The 18,983-nt window shown below is 34.2% G+C and overlaps 2 protein-coding genes and 1 long non-coding RNA gene across 4 annotated transcripts in view; 2 read left to right on the top strand and 1 right to left on the bottom strand.

Moving 5' to 3' along the window:
* The first annotated feature begins 1,058 nt into the window (after nucleotides 1–1,058).
* The window catches only part of LOC143250955 (uncharacterized), a 151,275-nt gene continuing 133,350 nt past the window's right edge, over nucleotides 1,059–18,983 (top strand). Inside the window, exon 1 of the long non-coding RNA XR_013028451.1 lies at nucleotides 1,059–1,177. This is a non-coding gene — a long non-coding RNA (uncharacterized LOC143250955). The remainder of the gene's footprint in view (nucleotides 1,178–18,983) is intronic.
* Nucleotides 1,706–7,371, bottom strand: LOC143251246 (uncharacterized). The gene is made up of 4 exons (XM_076502692.1): nucleotides 7,208–7,371; nucleotides 6,607–6,680; nucleotides 5,785–6,219; nucleotides 1,706–4,556 (listed from the first exon to the last, which is right to left on the bottom strand). Exons 3-4 carry the CDS (start codon nucleotides 6,143–6,145, stop codon nucleotides 3,049–3,051), a joined length of 1,869 nt encoding a protein of 622 aa, XP_076358807.1. The 5' UTR covers nucleotides 6,146–6,219; nucleotides 6,607–6,680; nucleotides 7,208–7,371; the 3' UTR covers nucleotides 1,706–3,048.
* Nucleotides 15,064–18,983, top strand: part of LOC143250954 (protein tiptop-like) — a 109,271-nt gene continuing 105,351 nt past the window's right edge. Inside the window, exon 1 of one of the 2 annotated variants that reach the window (XM_076502183.1) lies at nucleotides 15,064–15,234. In XM_076502183.1, coding sequence (XP_076358298.1) covers nucleotides 15,195–15,234 — 40 coding nt within the window. In that variant the 5' untranslated portion in view covers nucleotides 15,064–15,194. The remainder of the gene's footprint in view (nucleotides 15,235–18,983) is intronic. The other variant, XM_076502184.1, reaches the window with a different exon arrangement.

The raw sequence follows: 18,983 nt of genomic DNA on the forward strand, positions 1-18,983 counted from the left end.
CTTCATTCATTTGATAACACGCATTATCACACTCTTTACTTTACGAAGTTAGGAGTTTAATACTCAACCAACAAAAAGTTTTTGCTTTTGATTACTAAGCGTATATGAAGGTAATATAATTAATATATTTCATAATATAAAGTTTTGCCTACTTCCATTATAAGTGTGATAGTATGAACATCAGTTTCTTTGCATGAAGACTTATCACAGGCAAACAAATCAAGTTGTTAAACCAGATGAGCATTTTACAAAAGTGAAATTCCACATGATTTGAAATTTATATTTACAGATACATTGTCATTTTAAGTCTTATAAACATATCCAAATCTGTAAAATACCAATTTCTGCATTTTACTTTCCACTTAATTTATATTTGCTAAAAGAAATTTGTTTAAAACTTGTCAATTCATACAAACCATGAAAATTTAAGGAAATTGTTTTATCATTCATCATGTAGAGTTCACCTTGTTCCAAAAAAAATTGCTTTTTATCTTTTGGAGATACAAAGGTCAAGTAAATTAAAGTAATTTGTGAAATAGAAGGTCATCACCACTACATTTTAACTATATCATTCCCTAGCCTAGTGTTATACCACATAATCAGTTTTGGGAAAGATGTTTGATAGCTCTATATGATGCAAAATGTTCACATGTGGATCATATAGATAGGTGCAGTTTGGAAATTCCCAAGATGGGGATATCCCTGATACTTAATACTGGATTGGAGAACAAAAAAATATTGATGACTATGTGGTACCAGAACAATCCAAACAAAGACCTGCAACATGTCATGGTAAAGAAAGTGCAGTGTGCTTTAATAGATGAGAATCCATGAACAGAAAAGTTAGTGGAAAAAGGCCCCAGGATTTACCATTAAAAAAAAAAAAGACCTGGATGGTCACTACCAGGAATGAAATTGGTATGCTGTAAGCAACATACTGGTGAAGTTGCATGATGCAGTGCTTAGATATTCTACATCATCACAATCTAAATGTAGTCTTATGACAGAGCCTTCTGCAAAGGAAACTACACTACAGTCATGATAGCATGGACAGGTATGGTGAGACTTCAAAATCATTGTAATGTAACATAACCTGTGTACTGAAGCAGCAGTTCCAAAGTTGTGATGCAAACCTTTGAAAATAAATCCAACATCTCAGAATTGCAGGACAGTCTTGGTGAGTTACTAACATATTTCACTTGTCAGCACACTTCACAATGTTAACCCGTTATTGAATTATTCCTTATGATTTACCATTTTATTAGTGTATACTATTTCTAAGCTTCTTTAGCAAATTACTTGCATCAGGGGTATGTTATGGCTCAATAATTCAACTAGAGTTATGTGGCCCAGTAATTAGCATGCCAAACTATGAATTTGAGGTTCACATCCTATTGCCACCTAAAAATAAAAATTTAAATGTGACACTTTTTTGGCCATGGATGCATTATAAAAACAAGTCTAATTTGACCAATGTGTCACTGCAAATTTTAGAATGATTAGTGGATATAGCCCTTGTGTAGCCTTTTGTATAACCCAACAAACATTTTTGTAATATTTCTAATGCAAGATCAGTTTGTTTAACTTTTTTATATTTGTTAACCTTCCTAATAACATGTTACAGCTAAGTTGCTAATACATACATTTGTAAGTCAGATTGTAATTTTATTTTAAAATGTTGATGTCGGTATTTGGAGAATGCTTATGTAACCAGGAATTTAATTAATCCAGTTTACCATATACATACTGAAATTTTCAAAAATTTTGTTTGGTATTACTCATAAGTAAGCCTCACAAAGAGAACATGAGGTGATATTCTTTTGTAAAGAACCATAATGTTGTCAGAAATAAGAGATACTAAAAATCAAATAACTAGTAGTGCATATCAATGTCACATTACATAATTGCAAAAATAAATTTTACAAGACCAAGCTCATTTTGAAGTATACAAAGTCATCAGAGTAGGAATTTCAAAATTCATATGTTGTTAATACTATTGTATTTCATAGAGGATAAGTTAACTTATGGATACCCAAGTAAAATCTTTTCATCTGTATACAAAACAGATAGTAATTATAACATATATATAAATAATATATCTTTTGCTGCAAATTTTTTCAATCTTGTTACTCAAGACTTCTGATCACTATCTAACTAAATCATGATCTACAACTGGCCCACGTAACAAACTCTAATACAATCTCATTACCTCTGGAAAAACAATAAAACTGTGTTAAATTTGTTTTAATAAAAAAAATAACTGGTTTCATTTTTCCTGAAAGCCAGTATTAAATACCCAATGGCTGAATTACTTTAATCTCATAATTAGTTTTCTCTCTTGGTATATACAAATTTATTTTAAGGATATTTTAGCTTGACACAGTTCCAAGTACTTATATTCCCAAAAGAAATAAATATGTGAGAAAATAAATTAGATGCTAAGAGTACTAGGTAAAGATGTCTTTACTACAATTATGTGAGGTAAGTTTTTACTTTGAAAACATTTGTATGCTACCATTTTACCAAGTCGATTAGCATAATTCATTGAGATATAAAATAATACTGGTTTGGCAAACAACAGTCATCAAAGACAAGGAAGAACTGTACACAGCATTTTTCAACTGACTTGATTCTAATATAAAAATGTGAAGAATATTTTTTTTAATTCAGTAAAGATGCAAACTGAATACTACAGGATCTTCTAATTTGTCAGTAAAATTATATTTTCTGTGGCAAGTAATATATACAGTAACATATAAAACAAACTTGAATACTTAAAACCTGATTTAACAAGCACTAAGAAAGTTTACCTACTGTTCCATCTACCTTTAAAATTTGGTGGTGAAGTTCATTTCAATGGATAATTCATAAAACTACAAAAAATTTTAAAATGTTTTCATTATTTCTTAAAATATTGGATATCTTTCAAAAAAAGGCACCAATTTTAGAGGTTTCACTGCTTTATCTGATTAAAAGTCCAATAACTAAAACAAAAAATGTAATTTATATTAATGATTAACAAAATAATTTCCTGTATTTTAGTTTTTTTCACACTGGCATGTATATAATAATTGTTTCAGCATTATTTTCTTCTGTGTAAGTTGTGTATTCATAACCATGTGTTACACTTCCATGTAAACTATCCGGTAATCCTTCCACTAGAGTCTGTTCAGTGCTAAAATAATCAGGGTTATCAGTAATAAAAAAATCACTAGCTGATAATTCTATTCTGGTATTTGATAAAACACCAGTTTCAGCAACCTCTGTAACAGCCTGATGTAAATCTACCTTTGGCTCAAAATTGTCCAATGTCAACACACTTGAATTGGTTTGTGCAATAACACCTTTTACTGTTGCTTCACTAATTTTAGAGATTTCAGTGTGTTCAACCTCTTGAAATCTGGCCATCTCAGGTATCTCAACAATATTACCTTCGTCTTCAATAACAGTGGCTTCCCTTAAATCTGCTGTTGTGTCATTCTTTTTTCTTCTTGTCTTAGAGTGTTTTCTTGAAAGCAGACAGGAACTTGTTTCTCTTACTTCTGACCGAGAACCTAATGCATCTACTGGGATAAACCCATCATCAACATTGGTATTATCTTTGGTATACAAACCAGAGACATATGATGAATCAATATCTCTTTCTCCTTCTGGAAAGTGTTCCAGGTGATAATCAAGAAGATGTTTCTTGTATTCCTGAAAGTCATTGCAACCAAACTCGCAAAAACGACAAGGATACATTTTCTTTCCAATGTGTTTTTTTGTTTTTAAGATATGTTTGCGAATATTCTCCTGTGTGTTACAAGAGTAGGAACAGTATGGACATTGATAAGGCTTGGAACCCGTGTGCAGCCTCATGTGTCGACGGAGGTGACTACTGAAAGTTGCCGAGTACGAACAATACCGACATTTAAATGGCTTCTCACCTGTATGACACTTCTGATGTTTTTTAACTGGCCACTTGTTTTCCTGCATATCCACATTTATCGCAGAGAAATGGGCGTTCATAGTATCACGAACACATGTGAATTTTAATTCACTCTTTGAACGACAGGCATGATAGCAACCATCTATAGGGCATTTGTAATCAAATTTTTTCAAATGAATCTTCATGTGATAATTGAGGCTACCCCTATCTGAATGTGAGGAACCACATTCTTCACATAAAAAGGGGCGTGGTCGTTCAACCAAATGGACTTGAAGGTGACGATTTAAAGCACCTTTTGTGACACACGCATAATTGCACTGGTCACATTTCATTTTCTTTATTCCTAGATGTCTTTTAATATGAACCATAAGAGTACCTTTCTGTGTAAATGTTGCTCTGCAAATGTGACACGTGTGAGGTTTTTCACCAGTATGTACAATAAGGTGACTTCGAAGGACTGCACGAGAGAACATTCTTCTACAGTATGGACAAGGATACCTTTTTTGAATGCCTTTAATGTTTTTCTTTTCACTCCTTAAGAATTTATTATCAACTTTCTTCATGGACTCTTGTATTTTCTCTGTATTTCCCACTAGATACATCTCCAAACCTTCACAATGGTGCAAGTCTATTTTATGAAAAATAATATCAGCTAATGTCAAAAGCCACATTTACACATCTCACAAATCAAATTTCCCTCATGTTTTATAAAGGAGGTTTTAACCGTTTCCTGCTTTTTGTGATAAGCTGTATTAATATGTTTTTGCAGTTTAGAAGATGAGAAAAAGTTTATTTTACAGATTTTGCATTCATGACAATTTTCAGGATGACTGCTCAGTACATGTTTGTAATAATCTAACCTACCAAATTCTTTCTTACATTCTTTACAACACCAGTGTTTCCTAATCTTATAATCTGTGTTTTGTAACGTTTTAGCTAAGTTTTCTTGAAGATGCTTTGAATTTTGACTATTTTTTAATGTTTTCAGACTTTTGTGGTTTAGTACAGTTACAGTGTTTACACATGGGTTTACCACACTATCTGAACTATTCTCTTTCCTTATTTTCTTCTGTAATGATAACACAAATTTTTTTATTTCACACTGCTTTGGACAAACATCACATGACTTTCTAATGGCATTTTCTGATAAAATAACTGGATGCTGCGGCAGGACCTCTCTGACGTTTTGTTATGAACAGCAGAAGTCAAATGATTTAACATTTCGTCATTTGCATAACATTCATACTGGCATGATGTACAAATTAGGGGCCGCCTCACTTGAGCTGCTTTTCGGAGGTGTTGTTTATCTCTCACGTGAGCAAAGAAACACTCTTGTTGAGCAAAATAAAAGGAACAAATCAAACAACGGAAAAGCAACGATTTGATCATTACTGCTTCATTCTGTAATACATGATTCATCCAGTCTTCTCTCAAACTAAATGCCTGTCTGTGTGTTTCACTCAAAGATGCAGTGCAAGTTCATATGGTTTAACAAATTGTTTGCAACACTGAGTACACTTAAGCTCTACCTTTAAAGTACTTTTGGCAAAACCATCCTTCTGTGGTAAACATATCAGTCTTTGAGCTTTCTTTAACGTTTGTTTCCTGGAGTCAAGACCGATTCCAGAGGTCAAACATCCAACATCCCTTTCTAAATGTGATCGCTTGAAGTGAAGCCTTGTATCAAGATGTCTTTCATAAGAACACTTATCAGAATACTTTCTGTTGCACAATTTGCATTCAAACCTTTTCTTAACTTTTTCCTCATGATCAATGGAAGGTTCTGAAAGTGCTAAGTTTAAATCTTAGTCATCTTCTCCTGAAGATGAATTTCTTCCCACTGGTTTAGAGTGTACTGTTCTGGTGGACTTCCGGGCTTCCACTTTCCTCCGTGTGGGACAGAGGAGGATGAGTGTCATCATCACTTTCCTCAAACACATCATGACTTCCAAATTCATGGTCCGATTCCTCTTCTTGTTCCAAATAAGTTCTACTACTTTGTTGGAATGAAGATGTCAGTTCTTTCTTGGAAGGATCAGATGGAGTTGCTGTACTCTGAAGTTCTAGGTAGGAAAAAAAATCTGAGGCACTAGGTGTACAAGTATTAGATTGAAAAACATCCGTCACACTTTGATAACCAGAAACTGAGCTTGGTGGAAATTGGTTTGGTGTGTCTGGCTTGGCTGCTGTACAATGTTCTTTACGATTGTATGACATAACTGTCAAGACCAATTATGGTACTGTTACAACGAAGACACAAATGTGTATCATCATCCATGTCCATTAGAGACCTAAAAGTACAATTGTAAAAATTAGTAACTTTGTACCTCTCATAATGTCTCAAAACGTCATCCCCTACACTTGTGTCTCCACAACAGGCAGTTGCCGTCCATTCTATAAAGTTTCAACATTCATATCAGTACCACTTGAAACAAAATATAAAACAGGTGTATCATTTGTGGACATATAAATCCCTTATTTAAAGAAATACAAATAGTATTAAAACATCTGTAATAATTTTCTATTTCACCACTACAAAAAAAGAAAATTCAATGTATTGGTTTCAAATTATAAGAACAATGAAACTTATAAATTACTTGAAGGTACAGTTAACACTTAGAACATTTCAGACATATTATTTATTGTTGACAGAAATATGAAATGTGCATAGAACAAACCTTTTGCAGCATGACACAAAAAAACTTCAAGCACATTAACTGGAACTTGGAAGTACTGGATAGCCCAAAATGAACTGAAAGAAAGAAAAAAGCAAATTAAAAAGTAAACAGATTCATGGTTTGAATAAATTTCTTTCCAACTATGAACCCATCTTATAAAAAAAGTCCTACTTTTCTGAGTTGTTACAAAATACAAAACTTCATGTCAAGTTGTATGTAAATATTTTCAAGTTTTATAAATACTTCACTACAACATCAAATATATCAGAAATTTCAAAAATTTTATATTCTATGGAAATCTCTGTACATAAGTTACAGTAAAGTGTATCTTGGTCTTGTTTGATAATAACAAAAGTCAACAAGGTTCCCAAAATGAGTTGTTCTTGTCAGTAAATGGGTTAGATTAAAACTCAATAATACCACTGCAACGTTTACATTTCTTCTAAAATATATGTAAACGTTGCAGTGGTATCATAAAAATAATAACTTTCAATTACAAATGATTACTGTAATTATAAAAATGTAGTTTTATAGTACGTTCAGATAGATGATGTGCCATTTTATATCTAATAATCTAAAAACTAAACAGTAGTAGTCTCACCACACTAATAGTAATGGTACTAGTAGTACTAGCTATTCCTACTAATAGAGCTAAGTATTAATGAATAGTTGATATAGTTCATATAGTATGTCAGGATATAATACAAAAACTGTTCAGTTTTACTGACATTTGAATAATAAAATAGAAATATTATGAAATAAAAATCTAACGTCTCTCTTCCAATTTGTTTCTTTACTAATACTACAGCCCAGAGCTGAGGTAGCATTTAACTGTTGACGACAGTAAAATACATACACTGTTTCTTCATAAAATAAATCAATAATAAATCTAACTTACAAAAAATAATAGCAGTTCTTGCGCCACCAAGACTGAAAAAGCCAGAATCACGAAATGTTTGCTGAAATAAAAAGATTTTTATTATTATTATTTGTAATGATCGTTATATTTTTTTTTTCTAAATTTATGCAGTATTGTCGATAAAATGATTGAACTTAAAACCATATTTTTAGTTTTACTGAAAATATAAAATGAGAGCAGTTAATAAAACCAATATATTATAAATTAAAAATCTTACGTTTCAGCTTTTTTTTTTTTTACTAGAGTTAGCATTCAACGATCAAAATACACTGCATAGTGTCTGAATCAGATAAAACAGCAATAAATATCTTAAACAATAATAGCGTTAGCAGGTTAAGCCTAACATCTAATGTCTACTTTAAATTTGCGGATGTGGCGCTTTCTATGAGCAAAATCAAAACAATGGTGAAAACAAATATTTTATTTCAGTTGTTTCTGAGTATACATAATTCATCTTCAACCACTTTTGTAGAAGCATTTAAAATGCGAATAAATTCATTTCCACAGTAAGACATTGAAAACTTTAAAATGTGCGTTTATTAGTAACATATTACCTTTAATAACTTCTCGCTCAGACGTAAATTTGTTTTAACTAAGAGCCACAATGAACAATTGCTGTTTCCATTGCGGGGAATCGAGCTCCGAATTTTAATATTGTACATTTGTAAATTTACATGAACATATCTGAGCGCTTATAAGTTTAAAAAAAACAACAGGTTTTAATACCTGTGGTGGCTACAGCACAAATAACCCACTATGTGGCTACGCATTTAACAACAAATTACTGACCAAATAATAAATTCTAGTAGTTTTGAATTTCGCGCAAAGCTACATGAAGGCTATCTGCGCTAACCGTTCCTAATTTTGGAATGTAAGACAAGAGGTAAAGCAGCTACTTATCACCATCCACCGCCAACTTTTGGGCTACTCTTTTGCCAACGAATAGTGGGATTGACCGTCATTTAATAACGCCCCACGACTGAAAGAGCGAGCATGTTTGGTGCGATGGGGAGTCGAACACCTTAACTCACCTGGCCATGCCAGGCATGTAATTCTAATAATTATTATAAAAATACAGCTATACTTATATATTACAATAACTATTATAATCAAACTCTTGGCTTGGCATGGCCAAGCGTGTTAAGACATGCGACTCGTAATCTGAGGGTCGCGAATTCGCATCCCCGTCGCGCCAAACATGCTCGCCCTTTAAGCCGTGGGGGCGTTATAATGTTACCGTCAATCCCACTATTCGTTGGTAAAAAAGTAGCCCAAGAGTTGGCGATGGGTGGTGATGACTAGCTGACTTCCCTCTAGTCTTACACTGCTAAATTAGGGACGACTAGCATAGATAGCCCTCTAGTAGTTTTGTGCGAAATTCAAAAAACAAACAAACTCTATCTAGAGTGCACTTAAACATGAGATAATTTAAACAAAATTATTTCAGTTAGTTTTATTTCATAAAATATAGACTAAATTTTAAAACCAGCCATAAAATCGACAATTTTGTTAAAATTGATAAGTGTACTTCAAACAAAATTTAATCATAAACTTTTAATTGTATTTCTCTCATTAGGTCTGAATTTTTTAAATGAAGTGTAAACCTAAATAATTTATCTCGCCTTAATTCACAATTTTATGAAATTTGAAGATCATTTCATATCATCCTATATTCTTATAGTTTCTGTACTTTACTTCATGGCCTGGCATGGCCAAGCGCGTAAGGCGTGCGACTCGTAATCCGAGGGTCGCGGGTTCGCGCCCGCGTCGCGCTAAACATGCTCGCCCTCCCAGCCGTGGGGGCGTTATAATGTGACGGTTAATCCCACTATTGGTTGGTAAAGAGCAGCCCAAGAGTTGGCGGTGGGTGGTGATGACTAGCTGCCTTCCTCTAGTCTTACACTGCTAAATTGGGACGGCTAGCACAGATAGCCCTCGAGTAGCTTTGTGCGAAATTCAAAACAAACAAACAAACTTTACTTCATTTAACAGGATATTACGTAAACATTTGTCTCACACATCGTGGAAAACGTGAAACATAATCCTCTTTTTATTCATTCAGCGTACCCATATAAATCGTCTCTTGATTTTGACTTTTCCCCAGAAATTTCTGCAGATTCCCATGTATATATAGAAGTAAGTGCAAGCATGTATACATATAGGCTCGGCATGGCCAAATGGTTATTTCGCTCAACTCGTAATCTGAGGACCACGGTTTCGAATCACACCAAACATGCTTGCCCTTTCGGCCGTGGGGGCGTTATAATGTTACGGTCTATCCCACTATTTGTTGGTAAAACAGTACTCCAAGAGTTTGGTGGTAGATGGTGATGACTAACTGTCTTCCCTCTAGTATTACACTACAAAATTAGGGACGGCTAGCGCAGATAGCCCTCGTGTAGCTTTGCGCGAAATTTAAAAACAAACAATATTTATATATACTTTTATTCACTAGAGAAAAAATCTGCGCGCATAATTCTATAATAGTTTCGTTTATCTGTGGTCAGTCATCTTGAAATTGTATACTTATTCTAGAATTCAGGAATCCCCAAACTTTTTTTACTGTCGACCCCTTCATGGAGTCCTTGACTTCTTATTGACACCTCCATTCTTTTAAGTAATAAAAATCTATAAGTCATAATTAAAGGAAGAATAACTTAATAAAAACATATAAATAGTAATAATAATATAATATGATAAACCAACTTACCTTTTTATTGATCGTCTGACATTTTTAAAAGGAGGGACATGGTTGATGATCTTTGAGAAGAGCACTAATATTTGGTTGTAAATTGGTGAGATTTAGTCCTAAGTCACCAGTTTCTTCTATGTTCAGTTTGTTTCCCTGCTTTGTTAGGACTGAATTTACATGGCTAAAATCAGCTTCAACCATACAGGAACTTGGGAATGCAAGTAACAAAAGGTTCACCGCTGTGAAAGGTTTTCGATACTTATTGACGATAGTTACATTATTTCAGAAGTTGCTGAGGGTCGTATTTTTGAACAATGATTTAGCTTCGAGATCCATGGAATGTTCAATGAGTTAATCTTGTAAATTAGATTCAATAATTACCTTTTCTATTTTCAAATCAAATAACGTAACAGTCCAGTCAGGTACGTGCATTTTCTTCAAGTCCTCAAAGCGCACTTTAAGACCTCCACTCAATGTTTCAAGATACTTTATGTATATATATCCAAGTCATCATCAGAAATAATTTGGTCTTCATCTTCCAGTTGCCGCAAGTTTAGAAAGTACTGAAAATCTCTTCGTAGTCATGAAGATTTAAAAATTCATATTTTGACTTGAAAGCCTAAGAGTATGGCTCGAATTTGAGTAATTGTTACATCTTTGCCTTTCAGACGGATCTGTGCATCATTATATTTTAAATGTAGGTCTGCCAAATAGAAAAGATGCTTCTTATTATTTTTCAACCCATCACATAGAAAGGAATTAACATCTGTAAGAAACTCCATAGTTGAGTCATACAACTGGACCAGCCTTTGCAAGCAAGCACTTCTTGACAGACACCTCACTTCAGTATACAACAGTAATTGGTTCACCAATTCATCATTTTTTTTCATAGCTTAGCAAACAGTCGCGAATTAAGTGGATGTGCTTTATTTTATTTATCGATCTGATGCACACCTTTATTGTATCATGCAATTCGTCATTGAGATATTTTGCCACAAGGTGGTGTTTGTGTGATACACAGTGAATGGTACGCACATAGGGAACCTTTTTCTTAAGAAAGGCAGCAAATCCTCTGTAACAACTAACCATTGAAGGTGCGCCATCTGTGGCAACCGCAATTATATTGCTAAGTGGAATATTGTGCTTGTTCACATATTCCTTCAAACATTGAAAAATCGTCACCCCTTTTGCATCAACTTTAAGATACTTTCCGAACAAAACTCGTCAATAATTTGTTTTTTAATTTGACTAAAATATCTCACATAAGCCATGAGAATGTTTGAACTACCGAAAATTGATTCATCATGTTAGATGAAAAACTTACAATGAATAAGCTCACATGCCAAAGTTTTTTCCACATCTTCAGTCATATCATCAACACGTCTTTGAAGTATATTTGCACTTAAAGGCAAACATTTTAAAACAGGACCAGGGTCTTTTTTCATAACAGTTTCAGTCACTTCTTTAATTGATGGTATTAGGATCTCCTCTGCAATAGTGTACGGTTTTCCTTTCTTTGCTAAGTTGAGAAAGATATTATGTGATGTCCTTAACCCTCCTTCATTATCACCCTGAGCAGATGCTTTCATAAATGACATTATATTTGGTCCATTTTTATATCTTCCTTTCAACGTTATAAAAAATCAAGATCTTTATATCTCTTATCGCATCATTACTAGGAACATTTTTCCATGGGAGGCACATAGGTTGGGTTTCATTTGTAAGCGAAGGTAAAAACCCAAGTTTCAAGTAATCTAGTGAATATTATCGGCACTTCTTTCCTGTTTTGTTTGTTTCTTTTTTTGAATTTTGTGCAAAGCTACTCGAGGGCTAGTGCAGATAGCCCTAGACTATTATGGACGTTAAATTATGGACGGCTAGAGCAGATAGCCCTCGTGTAGCTTTGCGCGAAATTCAAAAGACAAACTGTTATATATGCATATATTTATTGACAAATGCATCGGCATTTATTTATTTTACTTGGAGTTACTTTGTTATATTAATTAACAAAGACATTTAAGAGTTTGTGACAATGTTCCCTTTGGCTTGTGTTAATGTTATACATGCAACTTTAATCGTATTTTACTTTTCGTTTGTTCGGGAAACTTTAGTTCTATCTAGATTATTTGGCATTGTTACATTACATTACCTGGTACATTTTAATTTTATGTAAACTTTGTATGTAACTAGTATATGTAAATAATTAACGCATTACCAAAGCACCACCACATTATAGTTTCTACTAATAAGTAGGTTTGGTTTCTTTCATAATTTCTGAAAAATTACATCCAGTGTCGTATTTAGGTAGGGGCTAGATAACTGACAATTTTATTCTATGTAAAATTACACTGGATGTAGAACCAACAAAAATGATTAATCCCTGGGCCCATACAACTTTAAATCCAACACTGGCTACATCAGGGTTATCTTCGAAAGCCGTCTCTAGAATGATGATAGTTCTTAGGCTACTTTGATCTAATCAAATAATGAGATATTTAATGTTACTCGTAAAACGTGTCAACAGCCGTAAAATACAGAGCACGTGTTTTGCGCAAACAGGCCGTAATCCACGAATTTTCTAAATCAAAGTCTGACACAGTTAGTGGTTAAATTCAGTCGAACAGACTTCAACATTTAAATTATTTTTGTTCAATATCATAATTAGTTTAGTTTTTGTTTTACTACAGACAAATAAATACAATACCAAACAATAATGATAAGACTTTTAATTTAAAACAGTAACAACGTTGCTCTTACTTAAAATACTTTTCTTCCAGGTATGTACGGGCACTTTGAATAAGAAAAACACACTTCTGGTATAGGTTTACTGATATTTCTGTTTCTGTGGCCAAATATGGTCAAACACAAATGAAAACTTTTATTATAATTGTAATGTAAACAATGCCTCTGAATACGCGGTATTATTTTCAATGTAGCTTGCTTTTACGTGCGTGATGAAACTGCAGTAAGATTCTTAATGATAATAGAAAAGCAGTAAATTAATTAGGTTCGCCTATCGGTTTCTTCGGCCATGAAAAAAAGAAATTAGGTTCTCCTATTGGCTCCTTCCGCAATGAAAAGAAGCATTTTATTGTCAGTTGTTAAGTCTAACAAAGGTTTAATAAAAAGTTTGATTTATTTGCTTAGAAATAAGCACAAAGCTACACAATGGACTATCTGTGCTCTGTCAACCATGGGTATCGAAACCTGTTTTTTAGCGGTGTGACTCCACAGGCATATTTAAGAAAAAGAAAAGTGCTTATTGACTATATAGCAAGTCTTTCAAACGGAAGATGTTTCAAAGAGTTATTTTTCCAAAACATTATAAATAATATATAATTTTCCAATATATATTAATAAATAACAGCTAACAATAATCTATAGCTAATACACTAATTAAAAATAATTCAAAGCTGAATGTTATACATAAGTACAAATGAATCATGTTCGTTAAATTAGTTACATTGGGAAACATTAAAACATTACGTTGCATAAGCTGTTAACAGTGGCATCAAATCAGCTAACATTAAAAAATATTAATGCATGTTCAACAAGACACTATGTTTTTTGTAGGCCCGGCATGGCCAAGGGTGTTAAGGTGTTCGACTCGTAATCCGATGGTCGCGGGTTCGAATCACAGTCGTACCAAACATGCTCCCCTTTCAGCAGTGAGAGCGTTATAATGTTACGGTCAATCCCACTACTCGTTGGTAAAGAGTAGCCCAAGAGTTGGCGGTGGGTGGTGATGACCAGCTGCCTTTCCTCTAGTCTTACACTACTAAATAAGGGACGGCTAGCACAGATAGCCCTTGAGTAGCTTTGCGCGAAATTCAAAACAAATATGTTTGTTTGTTTTTCAATGCATTTTCGAAACTTTTAGAAACTGGTCAGTTTTTTGTTTATAGGTTCCTGTTGTCGTTATAAGTAAACATAGGTATTAATTTATCTTTTTATATTTATCAGATAGCCCTTGTGTAGCTTTGCGCGAAATTCAAAAACAAGCAAATAAACAATACGAAACATTATACACTAGGTAGATGCTCAGCATGGTCAGGTAGTTAAGGCACTCGACTCCTAATCTGATGGCCGCGGGTTCAAATCCCGTGACACAAAACATGCTCGTCCTTTCAGCCGTGTGGGCGATATATTGTTACGGCCAATCCCACTATTCGTTGGTAAAAGAGTAGCCCAAGTGATCACTAGCTGCTTTCCCTCTAGCCTTACACAGCTATATTAGGAACGGCTAGCGCAGATAGCCCTCATGTAACTCCGCGTGAAATTCAAAACAAACAAATACACACTAGGTATTCTTTCAACATGAAATAATTGGTTGTTGTTTTCTAAGAGCAAAGCGCTTTATCCATCACGAGAATTCAAGCCTCGGAATTTATCGTTGTAAGTCTGTAAGATTACTTTGGAACTACTGAGGACTAAAAATTAGTGGCATAATTCTATTGGTAAATTCCGTTGTCATGGAACAAGCCTGGTGACAACGTTTCGATAACCCATTGTGCCACAACTTCAAATACACAGTTAAAAGACGTTTCGATCTAGAAGTGGACACAAATACGTTAATCATAAACAGCAAATATCTGGAGAGTTTTAACACTGTTACCGTTTCAAATACTGTACTTAGGCCTCAGCCTGGAATACGAAACGTTGCAAGTATCAAAGTTTCTCAAAACAGGCGATTCGTTTTGAGATCAATGTAATCAATGTTACTGCTTAAATTTCAACAATATTCACTAGATGTCTCTGTTCTCGTGTTAACACTTAGATCCGCCCCGAGGGGATGCGAGTCCCATGATGCTGAGGGTAACGCCTGTCTATCTTCCTGACGTCAAATGTTACTCACAGTTTCTTGAATGGAAGGTATACAGCGGGAAGTACTGTGCATGTGATCTCACCGTACTCGTGTGCTTTTCAGTGTGAAACGCTTGTCACTCTAACCGGAACAGTACGACGGTCAGTCGAAACATGCCGAGACGTAAACAAGACCGACCGAAAAAGGTGAAATGTAAGTGTTATTGGCGTTAATTTCATGAAAACAAAAGCTTATGAAAATTGGTAAATTCTGTACATAATAATGCGAGAGTGAATATTTGTATCTTGGTTTACGTGATTTTGGTTTTATGGAACGTGGACTTACATCCGAAAAATTTTGATTCGTTGATAATTTAGATTTTACCAAATTAGCGAGTGCAGAACTTTGGCAGTCGTTACCTTTGACTGTTCGGTATTAGTCATGGTTCTGTGACGTTGTGGCGTGAACGGCGAGTCAGTTTAAACGTCACGTTACTTTCGTAAGTCGTTTTATAATCAGTATCACAATATGACGATTACTGCTTACTGAGAGCCTGTTATTTCAAAACAAATAGAGCAGTATATTTGATATAAGGTTTTCAAGTGACAAATTATTTATATTTACTAAAGAAACAAATAATTAAAACTTCTCTTTAGTAAATTTAGTATTTAAAAAACAACACATTAATAGTATCTTAACCTAGGCTTTAACTTCTGAACTATATCGCTGAAAGCTTTAGAAAAGTAAATATGGCTTATTCCGTCGGTTTTATTGACACGAATCGTGGGGAAAACTAAAGATTAAGGACATAAGAAGCACGAGAACATATTTTATCTTTAATTTAATTTTACTTGTATATTTTGATTTGTGGAGAAACCTCTCTTTTGATAATACTAACGTATGCTGTAGAAAATAAACAGCTTCTGGCATCACATATTTTTTTTTTTTTTTTTTGACCACCTAATAGTATGAATACGAACGACATCATACAACAAAATGACTGTGCCAGCACGTGAAGGAACGTCATCACGTTCTTCACGAGAATCTCTCGACAAGCCCTTTCTTAGAGTTAGGTGAATTCCATGAAGACGTAATCATGGTCTTCATAAATAAATGAGTTATGTATGTCAGTTAATATGGTTGAATTACAATTTTATTCCAGAAATAAAACTGTCATTTTGAAAATCAATTCAAAGTAAAAATAAGAACACATTCCAACAACGGTTTGCTGAGAACTTCGTGCTATTTTCGCTCTTTAAGTTTATTGTCAGCGATATTATTAACCCTAAACACATATTTCAGATTTATAGAATGAGAGTTATTAACCAAATTTTCTTATGATTTTAGTAGCTGTTCGAAAATTTCTCGTCTATTTGTTTCGTTTGCATTTCACTTTTGTTGTAGCACTGGTTTTCCTGCAATTCGTTATCAGTTTGCCTCAAAATTGTTCCAGTTGTAACATTTAAAACAGTGTAATGTGCTTTATCATTGTATGTATATTTCGCATATTAAATGAGACCAATAAGTGTTGTATCAAATATAAAAATTGTAAAGGTACGCTTTTTTACTATTATTAAAATAAACGTTTAGTAGCAATTGACCATCGTTGAGAATACACCATCTCTCTAATTATTTAACGAAACACGGATGAAAAGCCAGTGTCAAAAGACAAGGTTCACAAGTGGCGCTGGACAATGGTCAGTAAAACTCAGGACCTCGTGAGGTTGAACACCCGAGTTTTACTGACCATTGTCCAGCGCCACTTATGAACATAGCAGTTATCCTATAAAAACTGTGTTAGGTACTAATCTTGGTGCCATTATGGGTCGCTAGAAATAAGTGTAAAGACCTGTAATGTTTTGACGAAATTATGGGTTATGGACGAGTCACAACTACTGTAAAACAGTTATGGACATTGTGTGGTGTACGCTGACTCATATCTCAGTCATCCATAAACACTTTTATTAACATTAACAAACAAACCGTGACAAACGTATTACACCAGATGATTAACACATATTTGGCAAATGCAGGAACGTTGTCTTGAGTAAGAAAACCCAGATTTAAAGATAACATCACAGAAAGATTGCAAAGATAAACATGTTATGAGAGTTTTTTTAGAAAGTTAGAAGTCAACAAAAAAAGTCCAGAACGAGCCGTGAAAGAAAGTGCTACACCACAAGAGATTTTAGATGGGAAACGGGTAATTCTTGGAAAAACAAAACTTAGAATAATATTACATGTTATGATGAGAGAAGTGTTATTTAGATTTTAATCTTGTTTTCGGGTGGAAATTTCATTGGCACAGATACCACATAGATCATCACGTTTTAGACTTAATCATGAATTTAATTTGGGTCTATGAAGAACTCCTTGAGAAAGTTATTTCAAAAGAGTGTGTTGTGATTCTTGTCAGAAAAGACAACATTATTAAAAAGTTATGAAGCGATCTTCCAATGTGTCTCTAATAGTCGAAATATTACATATATATATATACACATTCGCTATCAAAGGCTCCTTCAAGGTCTAAGGACGTGGCTAGGATGTATCCTCAGTAAGTGATTAATAATGAAACTGTTTGCTGTGAAGGTGAACGGTGATAATACTTAGCTAAAGAGAAGCGACGGTTGATTATGTCTTCTATAACGTTGACAACACAGGAGGAGATTCATCAATATATGAAAATAGAAGGAAAACAGGTTTGTCCAGCTTGAGAATCATGGTTGTTTTCTAGATGAGCAACCATGGGGAATTTTATTTTATCGGGACGAGATGAAGTTCCATGCTGTCTTAGGGCAGATTCTAACTCTGAAGCAATGAGGTATAATATATTACGATCCACAGTAACTTCAGAGAGTTCAGAGGTTGATAGAGGTAAAATAATTTATTTTGAATTTCGTGCAAAGCTACTCGAGGGCTATCTGCGCTAGCCGTCCCTAATTTAGCAATGTAAGACGAGAGGGAAGGCAGCTAGTCATCACCACCCACCGCCAACTCTTGGGCTACTCTTTTACCAACGAATAATGGGATTGACTGTGACATTATAACGCCCCCACGGCTGAAAGGGCGAGCATGTTTGGTGCGACCTGGATTCGAACCCGCGACCCTCGTATGAACGCCTTAACACACTTGGCCAGACAGTAAAATTAAATATCAGTAAGGAGGTGTGTTAATAAATACGAAAATACAATTAAAAACCGTAAGTATGACAACGTTTAGAAACTGTACCAAGAATACGACATTGGAGATTACATTAAACAAAGAAAGATTAAACTGGTGGAAAATACGATCTTCTTCCAAATCGTGTCATAAATCTTGACAGAAAAGGTAACATTATTAAATAGCTATGAAGCGAATTTAAATGTATCCCTGATAGCCAACACATTATATATATATGTGTGTGTCCAGAAGATATAGTTGTAATGAAGTTTCTTATCGAATTATGTATGAGTATGCTGTTCATGTTATTTATTCAAATTATCTGAGGTGGACGGGAGCCATTATATTGTCTAAGTTTAGGGCATTGTCCTTCTCTGGTTGTACAGGTAATGTCTGTAGACCATGGCTTCACTCATGTTGACCTAGAATAGTCAATCATATGGTCGCGAGGTAAATGTGCTTTAAACAGAAACGTCTCACTTAATTTTTTCTAGAAGTCCCTACTAAGCCTAACTTCATCTTAACTCGATATGAAAGCGACGTTCTGACGTAAGTAAACTGCAAATACAACCACCGAGTTGTTGTCTCTTGAATGTAATATCATAATTAGACAAATAGCACAGCATAGATAGTCCATTGCACACCTTTATGCTTAATAATAAACAATACACAACAAACAAACAGCATATACTAGATGATTTATAGAAGGACATCAGGGAGTAGTGGTGTGATTTTGACATGACTGCCTTATGATGGTGATTATTGTAATGACTACTGTGCTTCATAGCTATTTTCAATACGTC

Source organism: Tachypleus tridentatus, chromosome 5 (genome assembly GCF_004210375.1).
Source record: "Tachypleus tridentatus isolate NWPU-2018 chromosome 5, ASM421037v1, whole genome shotgun sequence".
NCBI classification, from domain to species: Eukaryota; Metazoa; Arthropoda; class Merostomata; order Xiphosura; family Limulidae; genus Tachypleus; species Tachypleus tridentatus.

Excerpts from the sequence above, each read along its gene's own strand:
- LOC143251246 (XM_076502692.1), bottom strand. The coding sequence starts at position 6,145 with ATGTCATACAATCGTAAAGAACATTGTACAGCAGCCAAGCCAGACACA. Across the intron at positions 4,557-5,784 it reads CCCGGAAGTCCACCAGAACA|ACTTGCACCATTGTGAAGGT; the intron begins GTACACTCTAAA and ends TTCATAAAATAG.